This window comes from Oncorhynchus kisutch, linkage group LG4 (genome assembly GCF_002021735.2).
Source record: "Oncorhynchus kisutch isolate 150728-3 linkage group LG4, Okis_V2, whole genome shotgun sequence".
NCBI lineage: Eukaryota > Metazoa > Chordata > Actinopteri > Salmoniformes > Salmonidae > Oncorhynchus > Oncorhynchus kisutch.
The window spans coordinates 52623329-52641060 of NC_034177.2; the positions used below are offsets into that span (position 1 = coordinate 52623329).

The window sequence follows — 17732 nt, forward strand, 5'->3', positions numbered from 1 at the left end:
AAGAACATTCCTGTGAGTTTCAATAACAAAGGATTAATTGTATTCTCCTTGTTATGACCAATCATCTGTTTCTGGGAAATAACGGACGTGCACATTCAGCCAATGGGCGTTTGATTAACACACCAAACCAGGCCTTTTTAGTGCTGTCATGAACCCACCAATAACGATTATAGATTAACTTTACTGACGTTTTTATCCACCAATAGATGACCGGTTTTGGAAGTATTCCTTCCCACCCCTTCAATGAAGCCAGAGAGTTACTTGATGGCGACAGGTTTGGTAAAATAACAGATTTCTAAGAAACAAAAGTCTAACTAATCTTGAGAAATAAGCAGTGTAATTTCCTTTATTCAGCGCGTATAGTTTGGTGGAGTGGGACAGTTGTCAATCGACCGTTCGATGTCGATTGACAATTTATTCGAGAGATATTTTGTTCATTGTTATGTTTGTTATTTTGGTTGTAACATTAGCTTGCTAGGCTAGCAGCTTGCTAGCTATATATCAATATAGTGACAAATACAGACTGCTTTAAAGGTAGTAAAACAATGTTTCGGGAAAAAACTTCGGACTCGATGTACATTTTCGGTTCATTCATTTGACAATCTCGAACAGTGGGGCGCAAGCGGTGTCGTGTCTGAACTTGTTGACATTCTTTTGTTTACAAGTGAGCTTGGTTATTTTCTAGCTATTAGACAAGAAAGCTTATTCCCTTGTGACAGCACTCAACACAATAACATATTGCATTATAGAAAAAAGTAATTGGACAGTTGGCTATAGGCTATGTTAACGTTTCACATTTCTAAGAGTAATAAGTGTCATTCTATGTTTTAGCTAGTTTTCCAAGAATCAAAATGTCAAGAAATAAATTGCGCAAGATTAGTTATCGGATATCTAGAATAAATAAATAAATATAATAAAACCTAACATTAGATATAATCTTAACTTTACAATTTAAGTTTCTACGATAAACCTAAAAAAAAAGACTACATTTCATTTGGCCACAGCTACGAAGCAGAAAGCTTGTTATTGTCTTCAGCTGATCCTTTATAATGTAGCCTATATTGCTCAGACTAGGTGGCATGCCACGTTGATATTTCTCAATTCGCCTTTATCTATGAAATAATATTGCTATTTTCTCTCGATATTTTGTGATTTTTTGTATGATCATAACAGCGTTATTGACCAGTGCTTGTTACGCAGTTATGAATGAATGAGCTCTGGTGCGCGTGCACGAAGTTCCCAAAGTTTATAAACAAGGGCTGCACGCATATGATCACATGACTGTTCTTTATCTAGTCTACACAGACAAAGGACTTTGTTATATGGAGGCATTTTATCCCCTATTTAATGACCTGTAGATTTGATTTGATTTATTATGGCCATAATGTGTTATTGCCACATGAAATGGGGATTCGTAATTGTAGAATAATGCAGTCATCTATGCTTTTTAACCAGTGCTTTTTATTATTCACCTATTAATATTCAATGCAAACATAAATTACATAGGTTTAACCAAATAATTCAAAGAATATTAATTCGTAATTTTGTATGTTTTATATATATACCTGTTGTGGTCAGATTCTGAAATTGTAATTTATTGTTGTCTCCAGTGGCTGTCTACAGACTTTCCAGCTGACATGGCGTAATATGTTTTGGGAAGTTAATAAGACTGAACAAGTTGAGGAAAACAAGATGGATGCAAATAGAATGGAAGACTCTTTTGATCTTCTGAAATGCAATGAGGCTCTGTCCTCATCACCTGGCTGCCCCCCTACTCCCATGGAGTATGGTAAATATCTGCTATTATGTAATAGGTCCACACACTCACACACACACACACACACACACACACACACACACACACACACACACACACACACACACACACACACACACACACACACACACACACACACACACACACACACACACACACACACACACACACAGTATACCGGTATAAGACTGCAATGTAAAGTGTTACCATAAAGGACAGGAATGTTCTATTTAATTATATTCTGAACACTTATAAGCACAACCCTGACCAACCTCACTCCCCTCCCGCTCCAGATGACCTGCCAGAGCTGCAGGAGGTAGAGGAGAACCAGTCCTCTCTGGTGCTGTTCCATGTGGGAACTGGGGTGTCACATCAGGACTGTATAGCTGGTTACCCTCACACCAATTGGCTGACTGAGCTAGCTAACATCGCCACCAGCCCTCAGAGCCCCCTACTGCAGGAGCCTCCTCCCATCAAGAAGTACCTGTTGTGTTTAGGGGTTGACAACGCATATGCACACTCATTTACTGTAGCATACACACACGTGGTACACAATAACACATGCATGTCACACAAAGGCACGTGGTACACACACACACATACACACACAGACAGAGACACAGATAGAGCCACACATCAACAAAGCATTAGGTTGATGTTTGATATGTCGAATTTGATATGTATATCTGTATTTCTCCTTATCAGGTGATGGATGGTGTTAGATTGTTAATGTATTGATAATTGATATGTATTTCTCTTTATTCCTCTCATCAGGTCGTCTCCTATGCACATCTTTGCCACCAGTCGTAGTTTACATTCTTACGCCCGACCTCCCCTGGCTAGCAGTGCACCCAGCCCCTCTAGGGGTCACCTTAGGGAGCGCAGCAGACGTGTCAGAGTACGACCTTTCACCATTTACCTTTCAGTTCAACCATTTCCTGTGTGTGGACCCTATCACCCTCTCCACTCCTATACTGAATGAATGAATAAAATGTTTTTGTACGTGTCACATCACCTAGACTATTTACTACAAGATTATGTATGACCATTAGTGGTCATTGTGGTCAATTCCATTTGAGTTTAGTCAATTCAGGAAGTTAACTGAAATCCCTCACTGAAATTAAAATGTTCTATCTATGGATTGGAAATTAATTTAGGAATTTCCTTGATGAACTGAATTGAAGTGGCTTTGGCCAACCCTGATGGGCATGCTTCATTCAGGGCAATGTAACTGTTCTATAACTTTGCGACAACAACTGCAATTTATGACGTGCTATTCAACTGTTTTGTAATATGTTTCTCTTTGTTTGAACATCCCCCATTCAGGCCAGCAGTGAGTCAGAGTCTGGTGTGTTCTCTATGTCATCCTTCTCTGATGATGAGGACATGGGTTGGTCTAACTCCTGGCCTTCAACTGCCTGGCACTGTTTCCTGAAAGGTATGGACGCACGCACGCGTACACACACACACACACATACACAGAGAGAAATTGATAAGCTTTTCCTAGAATCATGGCCTTGAGTGCATTTACCTTTTACTTGTGGAAAAATCCTAGCTAACACATTGATAACAAGTGGCTATGCAGTCTGGATTCAGGACTGTATCAGGCAACATATCACAGATATGTGGCATGGCATGGATGAAAGAGAACTTCCTCCAGTTGATCAGTAGCAAGATTGAGGCTATGCTTATTGGGACACCCAAGTAGGTCATCAGTGCTGGAAACATCTGCCTTACAGTCAATGGCTAGGCCATCCACCTGTCCACTGTATTAATTATATATATATTTTTTTACTTTAATTTAACCAGGCAAGTCAGTTAAGAACACATTCTTATTTTCAATGACGGCCTGGGAACAGTGGGTTAACTGCCTGTTCAGGGGCAGAACGACAGATTTGTACCATGTCAGCTCGGGGGTTTGAACTTGCAACCTTCCGGTTACTAGTCCAACGCTCTAACCACTAGGCTACGCTGCCGCCCCTGTGTCGTGACGTTGTATTAGTTAATGTGACGACTGTTGTTCATCGAATTATTAAAGTTTCTAATTGCGTGATTAACTGAATCAAGCAATGATTAACTCATTAACCTGGGGCACCATGGGAAAACTAGTTTTTATAGAGTTTCTATTTCCCAAATTAACTCAAAGAATATCAGAATATCGATTTTTACAACAGCCGCTAATTAATCAGTTGCCTCTACCAAATCTCGTTCTGAACGTTGTATAGCCCGTGAATCTGCACGGACCCGGGTCTCACCAACGAGTTCGTACCACACCAATCTTAGTTGAATATTTATTTACTAAAAAGCTAAAATTATAATAAAAGATACACATAGACAAAACACATTATAGGCTATTGATTAGAACTTAGTACAACGGGCCAACACACTATGGCGTGTGTTACCCACAATGGGGATTTCAAAAGAGAGAGAAAAAAGAAAGTACACGAGAAATATACATTTGGGTGAATTTGTCAGCTATGCTATTCTAACCCTAGCCTTGCCCCAAACTGTCTCTCTTATGGGTCAGAATATAATGATGTAATTACGTGGGGATGATCTCCGAGGATTCTCTGTGTGGACCGTCCAGGCTGCTCGATGACGCACTACTCCGGCGCACCTCTCTGACTGTCCTCCCGATGTCAGTGTCCTTTTGGCTTAGGAGTCTGTTCCCTCACCCTTTGCTCTGGAAGGGGTCTTCTGAGGAAAGACAGCTCTGTAGCTCAGAGCTCACAGCATAGGAATGAAACCCTTTAGATACCACGATTCGATGGGAGATGGAGGCTAGGTGGTTCGACTTGAATTCACCTGCTTAGACACAGCTACTCATCCGTAGCTTGGGTAGAAAATGATTTCTTTGTCTTCAAACTTGCGTTGCGTTCTGGGTTTGTTGACTTTTTAGACCTTGCTGCAGCTTGGGTCAGGTAGTCTTCCTGTAAATTCTATACTCACAGGTTTTATACCCTTGGGTCAAAAGTGGGCGTAACCGCCTTTAGAGCAATTCTCTGGGCGTACCAAGTTAATGAGGCAAGGTCTAGATTTGATTCAAATCCAATTTTAGACAGCTAACTTAACATTTAATCTTCCCCAAAACATTCTCTTTGATTTGGATATTTTCCATACAACGTACAATGTATAAACATCAAACATATACTAGGAAAACTCTTCACATTACAATTTTTTCGTAATAACGTCATCTATTAACCTTTAATAACAAAACAAAATGACAAACATTTTCATATTCCATCTATCGTCTTGACCACCATTGTGGCTGATGGAAACCATTGTTCCAAAGTCCCTTTATTTCATGTTTAATGTTCTGAGGCTGGTTCTCCATAGTAACAGGACAAAGGAATTTGTCTGTGGCCTGAGATTTACCAGGGGCGTGAGGGGTCATAACCCCCCCCCCCCCCCCACCACCACATCTTCAGACTCCTAGATCTCCCCTCCTCTGTTGGGGTTGAGAGATAATCTGTAGGGTTGTGGTCTCCTGTAACCTGACCTGGTCAGGACAGTCATGACAAATGTCGTCTCCAACCTAGGAGTCAAGTTGTATTCTTCTCTGTCCTTCGATGCCCACATAAAACAAGTATGTAAAACATAGTTATTCCATCTCTCCGGGTCATACCATCTCCCAGCCAGATACAGAGAAACTCATTCATGCCTTCATCTTCTCTCTGATCAACTACGGCAATGGGCTGTTTGGGGGCCTCCCAGCAATCACTACAGAGGCTCCAACTAATCCAGAACAGTGCTGCCAGGGTCCTAACCAAGAGCAAGAAGTCAGATCACATTACAACGATCCTGACCCAAATCCACTAGCTACCGGTCAACAACAGGATCGATTTCAAAGTCATCATGCTTATATTTAAATCCTTGAATGGATTGAGCCCGACCTACATCAGCGACCTCATCTCAATCAGCGAGCCACTACGCACTCTCCGACTCCAGCCACTCCCTACTGTTTCAAGTCCCCAAGACACGTCTCCGTACTATGGGGGACCGAGCCTTCTGCTCTCTTGCCCCTCGCCTATGGAATGCTCTCCCTGACAATCTGAGAGCCGCTCCATCACTCAGAACTTTTAAAACGGGCCTTATTAAAACCCACTTCTCTAGACACAGTCTTTTTCATTGTCCTAATCCCAAACTAAAATGTATTTAGCTACTAGCCTACTATTGCTATATTACCTGCCTTGTTTCTAGATGTATGTTGTTTTTATTGTATATCACTTATTTTTTTCCTCAGTAGAGCTGAGATAACTCTGTAATGAAAAGTGTTATATTAAATATATTCTTTTTTTAAGCCTGTGTTTCCTCTGTGTGAGTTGCTAACTTAATCCAGAGTGAACATAAATTCATAGGGAAATATCAGCCTCTGGTGTTTAGACAGCAGTATGACAGGCCAATACGGTTTGTACTTCTTGGTAAGTAAGGATGTATCAATAAGAAGCATCAAAAGTCAAGTCTCAAGGCAAGAATAAATATCTGTCTCTCTCTCTCTACTTACTCTATTTGACTAAATGTTTTGCTGTTATCCTCCTATTCAGGCACCCGGTTGCGGTTCCACAGGGGTTCTAACAAGGAGTGGCAAGAGGCTGAGGACCTGGGAGACTCTGATGACGAGTCAGATGATGATGAGAGAATAATGCCGTCCACTGCCCGCAAGGTAGCAAAATGTTTTACAGCAACAACAAAAATAATCCAGCTAATCCCTCCCTGTTGGTTTGTTTTCTTCCGTTTGATGCCTTATGAACATGCCCTTGCTAATCGCCAGATCTGATATGATTGGCTAGACTCCCTCTCACATTTTTTTCTCTGGATGTTGATTGATTTACAGAGCTACGGTTCGGAAGGTCTGAAGCTAGTGGCCCACGAGGAGAACGTGTCGTACGGCCAGGCTGTCCTCAAACTCACCTTTGACCCCGGCTCGCCAGAAGATGGCCTCTTAACGGCAGAGTGCAGATTTGATCACCCCTTCTTTGTGAAAAACAAAGGTAAAAGAACAAAATGTCTTTGAATTGTTAACAAGATAACTGAATCAGTTAAGGGAACATGGCAAACTGGAACTGCGTGCAAAATGATAAATGTAGGCGGTATTAGTCTGAAGTCCTAGATATTTTATTTACCTTAATTTAACTAGGCAAGTCAGTTAAGAACAAATTCTTATTTTCAATGACGGCCTAGGAACAGTGGGTTAACGACAGATTTGTATCTTGTCAGCTCGGGGATTTGAACTTGCAAACTTTCGGTTACTAGTCCAAATCTCTAACCACTAGGCTACCCTGCCGCCCCTATCATCAGATTGATTAAGCAAATGTTCAGCTCTTGATGTTCCATGGAAGCGGATAGGCCTATTGGTAGGATAATCTTTGAGACTGTATGGTGATAGGGCCTTATAGTACAGGCCAGATGTACATATTTTTTGTGTATTTAAAAAAGAATGTTTACAATTCCATGTCTCTTCCTGTCCCAGGCTGGTCCTCGTTCTATCCCAGCCTGACGGTGGTGCAGCACGGTATCCCCTGCTATGAGATGCAGGTGGGGGACCTATGTCTTCCTCCAGGCCACAGAGACTCCATAAACTGTGACGACTCTGTTGTCTTCGACACCTTCAGGAGGTACAGAATAATACCAATGTTAAACAAAAATGTCTGCACACTGGTATATGCTCCCGAGGGCTTAGTTTATTCAGACAATATCAATGTCTCAGTATGACACAGTAGATAGGATTTTAGTGAAATGATATAAATTGTGTTAATCTTCCCTATCTCTTCATATCCCTCTCCAGTTATGACTTCACCCCTCTGGACTCTTCAGCTGTCTATGTGCTGAGTAGCATGGCCAGGCAGCGTAGGACCTCCCAGTCCAGCAGTGGCGCTGTCTCCCCTGACCCAGAGAAACTCTCCAGTTCCTTTCACCCCTCCTCCACCAGCAAATCAAACAGGAGCAATACCTCAGGGACAGCCCCTGGCGGGGCCACACCCACCAAATGCAAGCGGCCAATGAACGCCTTCATGCTCTTCGCTAAGAAGTACCGGTTGGAGTACACACAGATGTACCCTGGGAAGGATAACAGGTGGGTAGGCAGACCAAACGTGTGTGTGTGCATGCGTGTAAAACATAATTTTGTGGGGGGGATGGTCAGTAGTACATTCATCCTGTTCTGACAAATTGTTAGGAACGTCTCTGAGTAGATTATTGCTTTAGACCAGAGCCACAGGTAGGATTACAGTAGCAGAGAAAAGAGTGTTGTCTCTCACAGTAATTAATAAAGTTCCACACACATGAGTGATTGAATTCATTAATGAATTATGGTATAAATTATAGTATGTCCTTGTGTCCCTATACAGAGCCATCAGTGTAATCCTGGGTGATAAGTGGAAGAAGATGAAGAACGAGGAGAGGAGGATGTACACCATGGAGGCCAAGGCTCTGGCTGACGAGCAGAAGAGACTCAACCCTGACTGCTGGAAACGCAAGAGAACCAACTCAGTAAGTTGATCACAGTGACCACATTTACATGCAGACCAATATTCCCTTATTATTCTGGATACCCAAGTATTCAGTTTTCGAGTTGACACACAAACATCATATCCGGTTTACAATAACCCAAAAAGCTTTTATCCTGGCTGTAGGAAAGCCGGATAAGATGCCTGGGATATATGCTGATCTTAGACTGGATACTGTGGCATGTAAACATCTTATCCCATTTACGGTTGTTTTTTGCGGCCTGTGTAGGCTCAATTTGGCATATCATGGGTGTTGTGTGATGATGCTTTCATCTGATTGTCAAACAAATCACTTCAAAAAGTAGGCTACCTTCGCAGTTCGATACACCATAATTCCATAATAATACATTTTGCTGATACTCCGTACTGGACCGTAAAGCCTACTGGCTACTTTCACTCCTAATTTAGACAACTTTCTGCTTATAATTTACGACATTTGGTAGGCCATATTATAATTTCTGATATTTGGTAGACCATTTGTTTGTCAACTACAGTATAGTTAGATACATGCAGCTTCTCTTCTGTCATAACTTGTTACCCAAGAAGACTAAATAAAGTAGTGCTCACCAGAATAATGTCTTACATTGATAGAATGAATGTGTTAGTAACCTAATTAATACCGGTAAAGTTATCTGTTTCGTTTAGGGACCGGGAGGAAAACGCAATAACTCCAAAACAGTGGAATGATTTGTCCTGTGCAAAATGCACAAATGCCATCAGTTTGACCGGTTTTAAGGAAATGAAAAGCTGTGAAAACGATGAAACCTTTCTGATAAGGCTTCAGTTCATTTTGGGAACATATTTTATGTTGTTGAAATAATGTCTGCTTGCATAACAGTGTCAACGATAACATTACACACACATTCACATTGTCTGAGATGCTGAAAGAAAGAAATCATATTTCTCCACTCCTCTTCTCAAGACAAAATTAACATTTGTGGTATCATTTTACTGCAAGAAATGCATAATTCTATAGGAGTTACGAGCTACTATCCGGAATACTGTGCGCATGTAAACGTGGTCACTTATCATAAAGAACTCAGTAAGGTGTAATAGGCATGACACTGATCTGCTCTTATTTCGAAGGCCCAATTTCTGTCCTGGACATAAGGTCCTGAGCGAGATTCAAACCCTCTGGTTTAAACCAACACGGTAAGGACTGTTATTATAGGGATGATCATAAAGTTCCAACTGAAATGATCCAGGTATATAGTTTACCTGGCAACTGTGCCAAATTCAGGGCTTAGCTAAAACAAATAGTGATGATGTAAGGTCACAGATTTATAAAACCTATAGGGCACATTGCCAAAAATGTCACCGCAGCCTATCAATGGAAAGATAGGAGGTGCACACTCTAGGTATAATAACGCTGTGTGTAAGTTCTGAGCATGCTTTAAATGCTCAGTACACTAAAAATTCAGTTTTCCTGTGTTTTGTATAATATTAACAGCTGGTTAAACGAACACTGTAAAAGTGTTAAACCATGTGATCAGTGTTATTTCCTGATGGTTTCTTTTTGAAAATACAATCTACATAGGATGTTCTAATCAGCAGGTTTGCATGGGCGGGAGTTTTGGCTTTCCATTGTGACATCACCATGCAGTAAATTGGTTAATAGGCCAATTACAAAGACTTCTAAAACTCTCTGCCAATAACAGCTAGTTTTCAGTTTTCCCTTCCCCACTCAGACCACTCCCAGACAGTCCTAGCAAAAAACAAAACACCGTTTTTTGCTAAGCTATTTTTTGCCAATTTTAATGTAAATCTATTAGAGTAAGGTACTTAATTGTTACCCAGAAATTATTTGATATTGACATAAAAACGTCTGCATTGGGCCTTTACCCTCCACCGCTCTCTTTCTCTCTCCTCAGGGGTCCCAGCACCAATAGATGGCCTGGTGAACAGACCGACCAGGTGAACAGACCGACCAGGCGACTCCTCTAGCCTCTCTAGCCTGGTCCCAGATCTGTTTGTGCTGTATAGCCAACTATGGTCGTTGGACCATAAGACAGCACAAACAGACCTGGAACCAGGCTACTCTCTCTCTCTGCTCACCTGTTAAATTGATGAGACATAACTGTGATGCTGAATACACTTGCTTTTATAACTAAGAGACCTTATAGATAGGCCTACAAGATAAAACGACAACTATGAACTATATATTAAAAAGCAGGTAATCTAGTTTAACTAACCGTGCTTATATTTTCTTACATTTTAAAATGACAAGAGATGCCGTGTTATTCCTCTATATAAAAAAGGAAAGGCTCAGTTTTATTTCTTCAGGTAATTTCATATTTCGAGGCATGAAACCTTGAGATCAGGATTGCAAAATTCTGGTAACTTTCCAAAGATTCCCCAGGTTTTCCAGAAATTCAGGTTGAAAGATTCCCAGAATCAGGAGGGAATACGCAAGAAATCCAGAATCCTCCAACCAGGAATTCTGGAAAACTTGAGAATTTTGGTAGAGTTACTGGAAATTGAGAATCCTACTTGAGACCCAGTGGTGCTAAGTTCGGTTAAGGAAGGAGGAGCAGTGTTACAAAAGTTATATTTTTAATTGTAAAATAAATAAGGGGGATTTTAAATAGCTTTGGTAACACTTTATTTTAAGGTTCCATAATAAAGCATTTATAAGGCATTTACAAACTGCTTGCTCATCATTTATTAATCATGCAGGAATGTCTACCAATGGCATATCCATCTTTTTGTGAGAAATTACACTGGTCACTCAAAGTATTTATAAAATATTCATAAAGTATAAATAGTGCTCACTTTAGGGACTACAAAAATACTTTACTAATTATTAGTAAATGGTTTATAAATGTGGGCGTAATGATTAATATATGGTGACCACACAATTTATAAATGCCTTATCAAATGGTTTAATACGGAACCTTAAAATTGTGTTTTTTCTCTTCTCAGCTGTAGTTCATATTGACTTATATTTGTTCAACTCAATATATTGCACAGATTGATAAAGCCTTTCATGCATTGTATCATACAGTATGACCAAAAGTATGTGGACACCTGCTCGTCGAACATCTCATTCCAAAATCATGGGCATTAATATCGAGTTGGTCCTCCTTTGCTGATATAACAGCCTCTACTCTTCTGGGAACGCTTTCCACTTGATGTTGGAACATTGCTGCCGGGCCAATTTTTTTTATTTAACCTTTATTTAACTACGCAAGTCAGTTAAGAACAAATTCTTATTTACAATGATGGCCTACACCGGCCAAACCCAGACGAAGCTGGGCCAATTGTGTGCCTTGCGTAGTCTCGCATTGTCTTGTTTTGCTCTCAGTTTTTTGTTTATTATTATTATTACTCTCAGAAGGACCAACCAAAAGCGTCTGTTGGAGACACAGGTAGAGTGGCGAAGGAGCTGATCCCCCTTAACTCCTTATAAAGAACCACTCTCCTGGCCTCTGGTCATTCTCAAGCATGCTTCTCCTCGCACTCTTGTGAGCAGTGAAATGTTGTGATACATCTCACTTATATCAGAGAACCAGGGTTACGAAAGTAACCTTAAGTTCTCTTTCAAATACTAATTTCAATGTATCACATACTCTATGGTGATATGGCCAACTCTCGTATCGCAAACATGCTCACTGAAGCCAGGGTAGTCCCAACATCAGCAACCCTCAGAGGCTCCGAAGCTGAGGAAGTGCGCATGCAAGAAGTTGCAGAAACAAGTTGTTGGGAAAACTTCATAACAAAGTGAGGGGAAGCCCAAAACATGGTGCGCAAATCTCAGTTTAATGAGATATGTTTCTTTCGAGGGTGGTAACCAAATGATTGAAAGCATTACACCCTTGCCTGAGCCTTCGTTCAATCCAAGTAGATGTGCAATGCGTGTACTGGACAACAACAGGAATGCCCTTATAGGCAGACAAATATACATTTTCGACCTGGACCAAAGGATGGGGTTAGGTATAGGGTTATCCTGAAAAACCCTGTGGCAGAATGCGGGTGTGAACAGTGGCTGGTAGAGCACTGTCCACACACTCACTTTAGGGACGCCAAAAGCAAAAGATGTAGGAATATTGCTTCTCAGCGGCTAGTAGCTGCTGTGAAAGAATCTTAAGCACAATAGACATGTCCCAGGTTGAGTAACCTCATCCCTAGGCTATTGGCGCAATATAAGCCTTGGATATCAACGATTCAAAGTTGGCCTTAGTGGGAGTGACCATAGAATTTTATGGGAGTGACCTACTGAGTAATGTATTTGTCATCATTTAATTTTGGAGAATCACATGACTGCAAAGAGTGGGGAGGGTTAAGGGGAAGGTGTTGTGGGTGACGATTGGTTGGTAGATTAAGCCGATTAAGCCAATGCCTATGCAATGGGAGTTTCTCCCGTTCTTTCTGTATTGGCTAACGAAGGCCAATAAGTTTGACGCGTTGGTCCACCAGACCTTCTCTCTGTCCAAAAAAGTCCTGCAAGGAGCATAAGACCATGGAACACAGTGTAGGACGAAACTATCTGTTTAGTCATACCACTTCTGTAAAACAGAGAGCATGCATAAGGAGGTTGGCCCTCTTTTTCAAGAGTCGAAGACCTGCATTTCTTTCCTTAAAATGTAAAAGAAATATTTTTTTAATTATGTCACCAGCTATGCCCCGAGAGAGTAGAGAATTGCTTTGTTTGCTAGGGTATAAACCCTGCATGCGCCAATAGCTGCCAGGACTGGTTGTGAGTAAGGTATAACTGCTGCCCAAAAGTCACTGGCCATCGAGGGGCTCGAAGATGAGGGGGAGGCCCTATTCCCTTGCTCTGTGTAGACGGAAAAGGGAGGGTAGGTAACATAGTTGAAAAAGCATACGGCATCCCTCTATTTCATTGGTTTGTCAGCTCTCCCGCCCCAAATGGCGTGGTCACCGTTTTTGGGATGGGGTCTCCCATGGCCCTCACAGGGTCGTCGCTTCTATCAGGGTGCAGCAAGTCAGTCTGGATAGATGTGGGAAGTGGGCTCTCTCTAGACAGAGCAGGCTGAAGGAAGAAGTATTCAAAATCCTGTATTCATTAAAAAAAATCCTGTATTCACTGAGAAGTAGAAAAGCAATTGACACAAAGCAAAAACCTTTCGTTCAGTCCTCAACCTCTCAACAGGGTCTGAAGAGCTACGCTCAGCAAAAATATCCTACACGGTTCGCTTCAGACCAAATAAGCAGGAAACAGGGCTCCAGTCATGCTGAGATCTAGAGAGCAATTGTCCTCACAAAGAAGATGAACGAGAATGACCATAGGCTTGGAGAGTGGCTCCTTATAAGAAGATGAGGGGCTCACCTCATTTCCCACTGTCTCCAACATATGATTTCTATTGGCCCTTCCAAGAGTATTGGTGATCCTAGCGAATCCCCATATGTGATACATCGAAATTAGTATTTGAAGGAGAACCCTTATGTTATTGTTCCATTGCAAAACATTTTGAAAGGTTTCCTTCCATGCTCTAATGAACATAACTCAGATACCCTGTTTCCTGATTCACACTGTAGGGTCGAACCAAACTATTATGGCTTGGATATTTTATTTTCACATTGTGCTTTCTAGCATGGTTTCAGGAACTGTGATAGATGTATAACCAGGCCTCTCAGTACAGCTCGGCTAGGCTTGGCTTAGCCCTTTACTGTGAATCAGGCATCTAGTTGCTAAACCAGCTGGTCGTGTGCCGATGATGATGTATGTTTCTACACATGGATGTGTTGCACACTCATCCAAACAGCACTTCAGGCCCAAGCCTTCACTTTTAGTGTTTTAATTTCTTTTTGCACTTTATATACAGTACATATGTAATCTTATACAGTACAACCAATTAAATGTATGCTAGTGGAAGCTACTGGTAACTGCCAAAATAAAGGAAACGTGAGTAATGAGGGATACAAAGTATATCTAAAGCAGGTGCTTCCACACATATGTGGTTCCTGAGTTAATTAAGCAATTAAAACATCATGCTAAGGGTAATGTATAAAAATGCCCAGTTGCCCATTATTTTGAAATAGGTGTTTAAAGGGTATGTGTGTGTGTGTGTGTGTGTGTGTGTGTGTGTGTGTGTGTGTGTGTGTGTGTGTGTGTGTGTGTGTGTGTGTGTGTGTGTGTGTGTGTGTGTGTGTGTGTGTGTGTGTGTGTGTGTGTGTGTGTGTGTGTATTTATTATGGATCCCTATTAGCTACTCTTCCTGGGGTCCAGCAAAATTAAGGCAGTTTATACCATTTTTAAAACATTACAATACATTTACTGATTTCACAACACACTGTGTGCCCTCAGGCCCCTACTACACCACTACCACATATCTACAGTACTAAATCCATGTGTATGTGTAGTGCTTATGTTATCGTGTGTGTGTGTATGCGCCAATGTTTGTGTTGCATCACAGTCCCCGCTGTTCCATAAGGTGTTTTTTTTATATGTTTTTTTAAAAATCAAATTTTACTGCTGGCATGAGTTACTTGATGTGGAAAGGAGTTCCATGTAGTCATGACTCTATGTAGTACTGTGTGCCTCCCATAGTCTGTTCTGGACTTGGGGACTGTGAAGAGACCTCTTGTGGCATGTCTTATGGGGTATGCATGGGTATCCAAGCTGTGTGACAGTAGTTTAGACAGACAGCTCGGTGCATTCAACATGTCAATACCTCTCATAAATAAAAGTAGTGATGAAGTCAATCTCTCCTCCACTTTCAGCCACGAGAGATTGACATGCATATTATTTATATTAGCTCTCTGTGTACATCCAAGGGCCAACCGTGCTGCTCTGTTCTGAGCCAATTGCACATTTTCAAAGTAATTTTTTGTGGCACCTGACCATATGACTGAACAGTAGTCAAGGTGTGACAAAACTAGGGCCTGTAGGACCTGCCTTGATGATAGTGTTGTTAAGAAGGCAGAGCAGCAATTTATTATGGACAGACTTCTCCCCATCTTAGCTACTGTTGTATTAATATGTTTTAACCATGACAGTTTACAATCTAGGGTTACTCCAAGCAGTTCAGTCATCTCAACTTGCTCAAGTTCCACATGATTTAGTTGAGGTTTAGGGTTTAGTGAGAGTTTTGTTCCAAATACAATGCTTTTAGTTGTAGAAATATTTAGGGCTAACTTATTCCTTGCCACCCACTCTGAAACTAACTGCAGCTCTTTGTTGAGTGATGAGTCATCTGCATACATAGGCACTCTGGCTTTACTCAAAGTCAGTGGCATGTCGCTAGCAGAATTTTAAAAAAGCAAGGGTCCTAAACAGCTACCCTGGGGAATTCCTGATTCTAACTGGATTATATTTGAGAGGCTTCCATTAAAGAACATCCGCTGTGTTCAGTTAGAGAAGTAACTCTTTTCCCACATTATAAAGCCCTAACACATACGTTTTTCCAGCAGCAGACTATGATAGATAATGTCAAAAGCTGCACTGAAGTCTAACAAGACAGCCCCCACAATCATTTTAGATCTCAAACCAAGCTTCAGGGGAGTGGTCTGAAGGTAAATCAGTATCGGCCTGTAAAAAAAATAGGTTGTAAAAAGTTTGGTCCCAAATAACATGACGAAACATGGGTTTAAAATGTATTATTTATTGGAGTTTTCTCCTCTCAGATATAGATACCTTATTCCTTATGATTTATTTTTGGGCTGAAATCTAGAGGCTTGATGTTGGTGTTTCCTTTATTTGGCAGTTACCTGTGTATAAAATGATATACGATATATCTTCAAGAGATCTATCAGTGTTTACATTGACACAAACATGGCCAAACTGTATACAGTAGGTCTAGCCTGAGTGCCAGTCTGTTTTGTGCTCTATGGCATGACAATGAATGACAAGGAGTTGGCAGTACAGCATAAAAAGACTGGCACCCAGGCTAGTACAGGTCATGTGATGTTTTGCTTGCAGGTTGCCATGGCGTTGAATTTATACAGCTTTGTTGTTGATAATGTACAGGTCCACGCCCCACCAAACTCAAAATATCCTTGTACTATATTTTAAATAAAAGTTTAAACTTGCAATCTTATTCACCTGTCCTATCTTTTGGTTTTGCACGTCTTGAGCATTTAAGAGGTAGCCAGCTAATTGTAGGAGGGACAGCTCAGTTTTCATGAATAATTTGTAAGATGATCTTAGCAAAGCTGAAGATTTCCCTCTCTCAGGTTTTCCTCCCGAGTGGTGCAGTGATCTAAGGTACTGCATCGCAGTGCTAACTGTTCCACTATAGATTCTGGGTTCGAGTCCAGGCTCTGTCGCAGCCGGCCGCAACCGGGAGACCCATGGGGCGCGCACAATTGGCCCAGCATTGTCCGGGATAGGTGAGGATTTGGTCTGCAGGGATGTCCTTGTCCCATCATGCACTAGCGACTCCTGTGGCGGGCCGGATGCAGTGCACGCTGACACTGTCGCCAGGTGTACAGTGTTTCCTCCGACACATTGGTGCGGCTGGCTTCCGGGTTAAGTAGGCATTGTGTCAAGAAGCAGTGCGGTTTGGTTGGGTTGTGTTTCGGAGGACACACGTCTCTCGACTTTCGCCTCTCCCGAGTTGTATGGGAGTTGCAGCGATGGGACAAGACTGTAACTACCAATTGGATACCATGAAAAAGGGGTAAAAAAACACTGATCTCCTAGGTTTTCATGTTTCTCAATAGCCATGTGATCTATATGTGTTTACAATACACAATTTCACAACGAGCAAAACCATCTTCCTGTTACCTTAGAAATGAGTCGGCCACCCTTAAGGTGTCCATATTTTTCAGCGCTTCAGGCACACATACCGGAAACACATGAAGTGACCGTTGAGTCACAGCAACCTCCTCTTATACATTCAGGACATGCATTGGTAGTACCCAACTGCTAACGATCATCAGGTCGCTAATGGCCTGGTACTCACAGCACTATTGTCCAACTAACCACTGATGTCAAGGCAAATGCAATTGAAAATCACATCAAACACTTATCATCAAAACAGTATGTGCTTTTAAAACTAACTGTGATTTATCAATTTCAAGAAAAAAGTTCAATAGGTTGAAACTGAGTGGAACACATTGTGGATGTTGTCAAAACAACCATATGCATATTAGAGTGGAACAGGGGAACCCAAGAACAGACTCAGATGAGGAGACTGGGATGAAGTAACCAAGGTATTTATTGAAACACGGGGAAGATGGAGTGCAGGTCAGGGGAAGCTCGGGCACGTAGCTGGAAACCAGGTGCGGAGCGAGGGGTTGAGACAGGGTAAGCAGGTCCAGAGGGGAATCCAAGGGAGTAGTGGACTGGGGAAACCAGGACAGAGTAGCAGGATGATGAGATGTGGGACTGGAGACAGGTACCACAGTCAGAGCGGGCAGAACTGTAGTGGAGAGGAAAACAGCATCAGGCAAGGAAAACAGGCACAACAGGATTTTTTTATTTAACCAGGTAGGCAAGTTGAGAACAAGTTCTCATTTACAATTGCGACCTGGCCAAGATAAAG

The 17732-nt window shown here is 41.6% G+C and overlaps 1 protein-coding gene across 3 annotated transcripts; it reads left to right on the forward strand.

Moving 5' to 3' along the window:
* Window positions 1–230: 230 nt before the first annotated feature.
* LOC109889689 (HMG box-containing protein 1) lies at window positions 231–16283 on the forward strand. Of its 3 annotated transcripts, XM_020481301.2 has the most exons (12): window positions 231–279; window positions 1611–1789; window positions 2071–2257; window positions 2552–2675; window positions 3104–3215; window positions 6322–6440; window positions 6612–6768; window positions 7248–7392; window positions 7563–7850; window positions 8125–8266; window positions 9370–9435; window positions 10155–10260. In XM_020481301.2, the coding sequence occupies exons 2-11, from the start codon at window positions 1648–1650 to the stop codon at window positions 9391–9393; spliced, it is 1440 nt and encodes a 479-aa protein (XP_020336890.1). In that variant the 5' UTR covers window positions 231–279; window positions 1611–1647; the 3' UTR covers window positions 9394–9435; window positions 10155–10260. The 3 variants fall into 3 exon arrangements, with proteins under 3 accessions (XP_020336890.1, XP_020336892.1, XP_031679073.1); XM_020481303.2 differs by lacking the exon at window positions 9370–9435 and having other exon boundaries at window positions 10155–16283; XM_031823213.1 differs by lacking the exon at window positions 9370–9435 and having other exon boundaries at window positions 243–664; window positions 10155–16283.
* The last annotated feature ends 1449 nt before the right edge of the window (window positions 16284–17732 follow it).

Excerpts from the sequence above, each read along its gene's own strand:
- LOC109889689 (XM_020481301.2), top strand. The coding sequence starts at position 1,648 with ATGTTTTGGGAAGTTAATAAGACTGAACAAGTTGAGGAAAACAAGATG. Across the intron at positions 3,216-6,321 it reads CTGGCACTGTTTCCTGAAAG|GCACCCGGTTGCGGTTCCAC; the intron begins GTATGGACGCAC and ends CCTCCTATTCAG. Across the intron at positions 7,851-8,124 it reads TACCCTGGGAAGGATAACAG|AGCCATCAGTGTAATCCTGG; the intron begins GTGGGTAGGCAG and ends GTCCCTATACAG.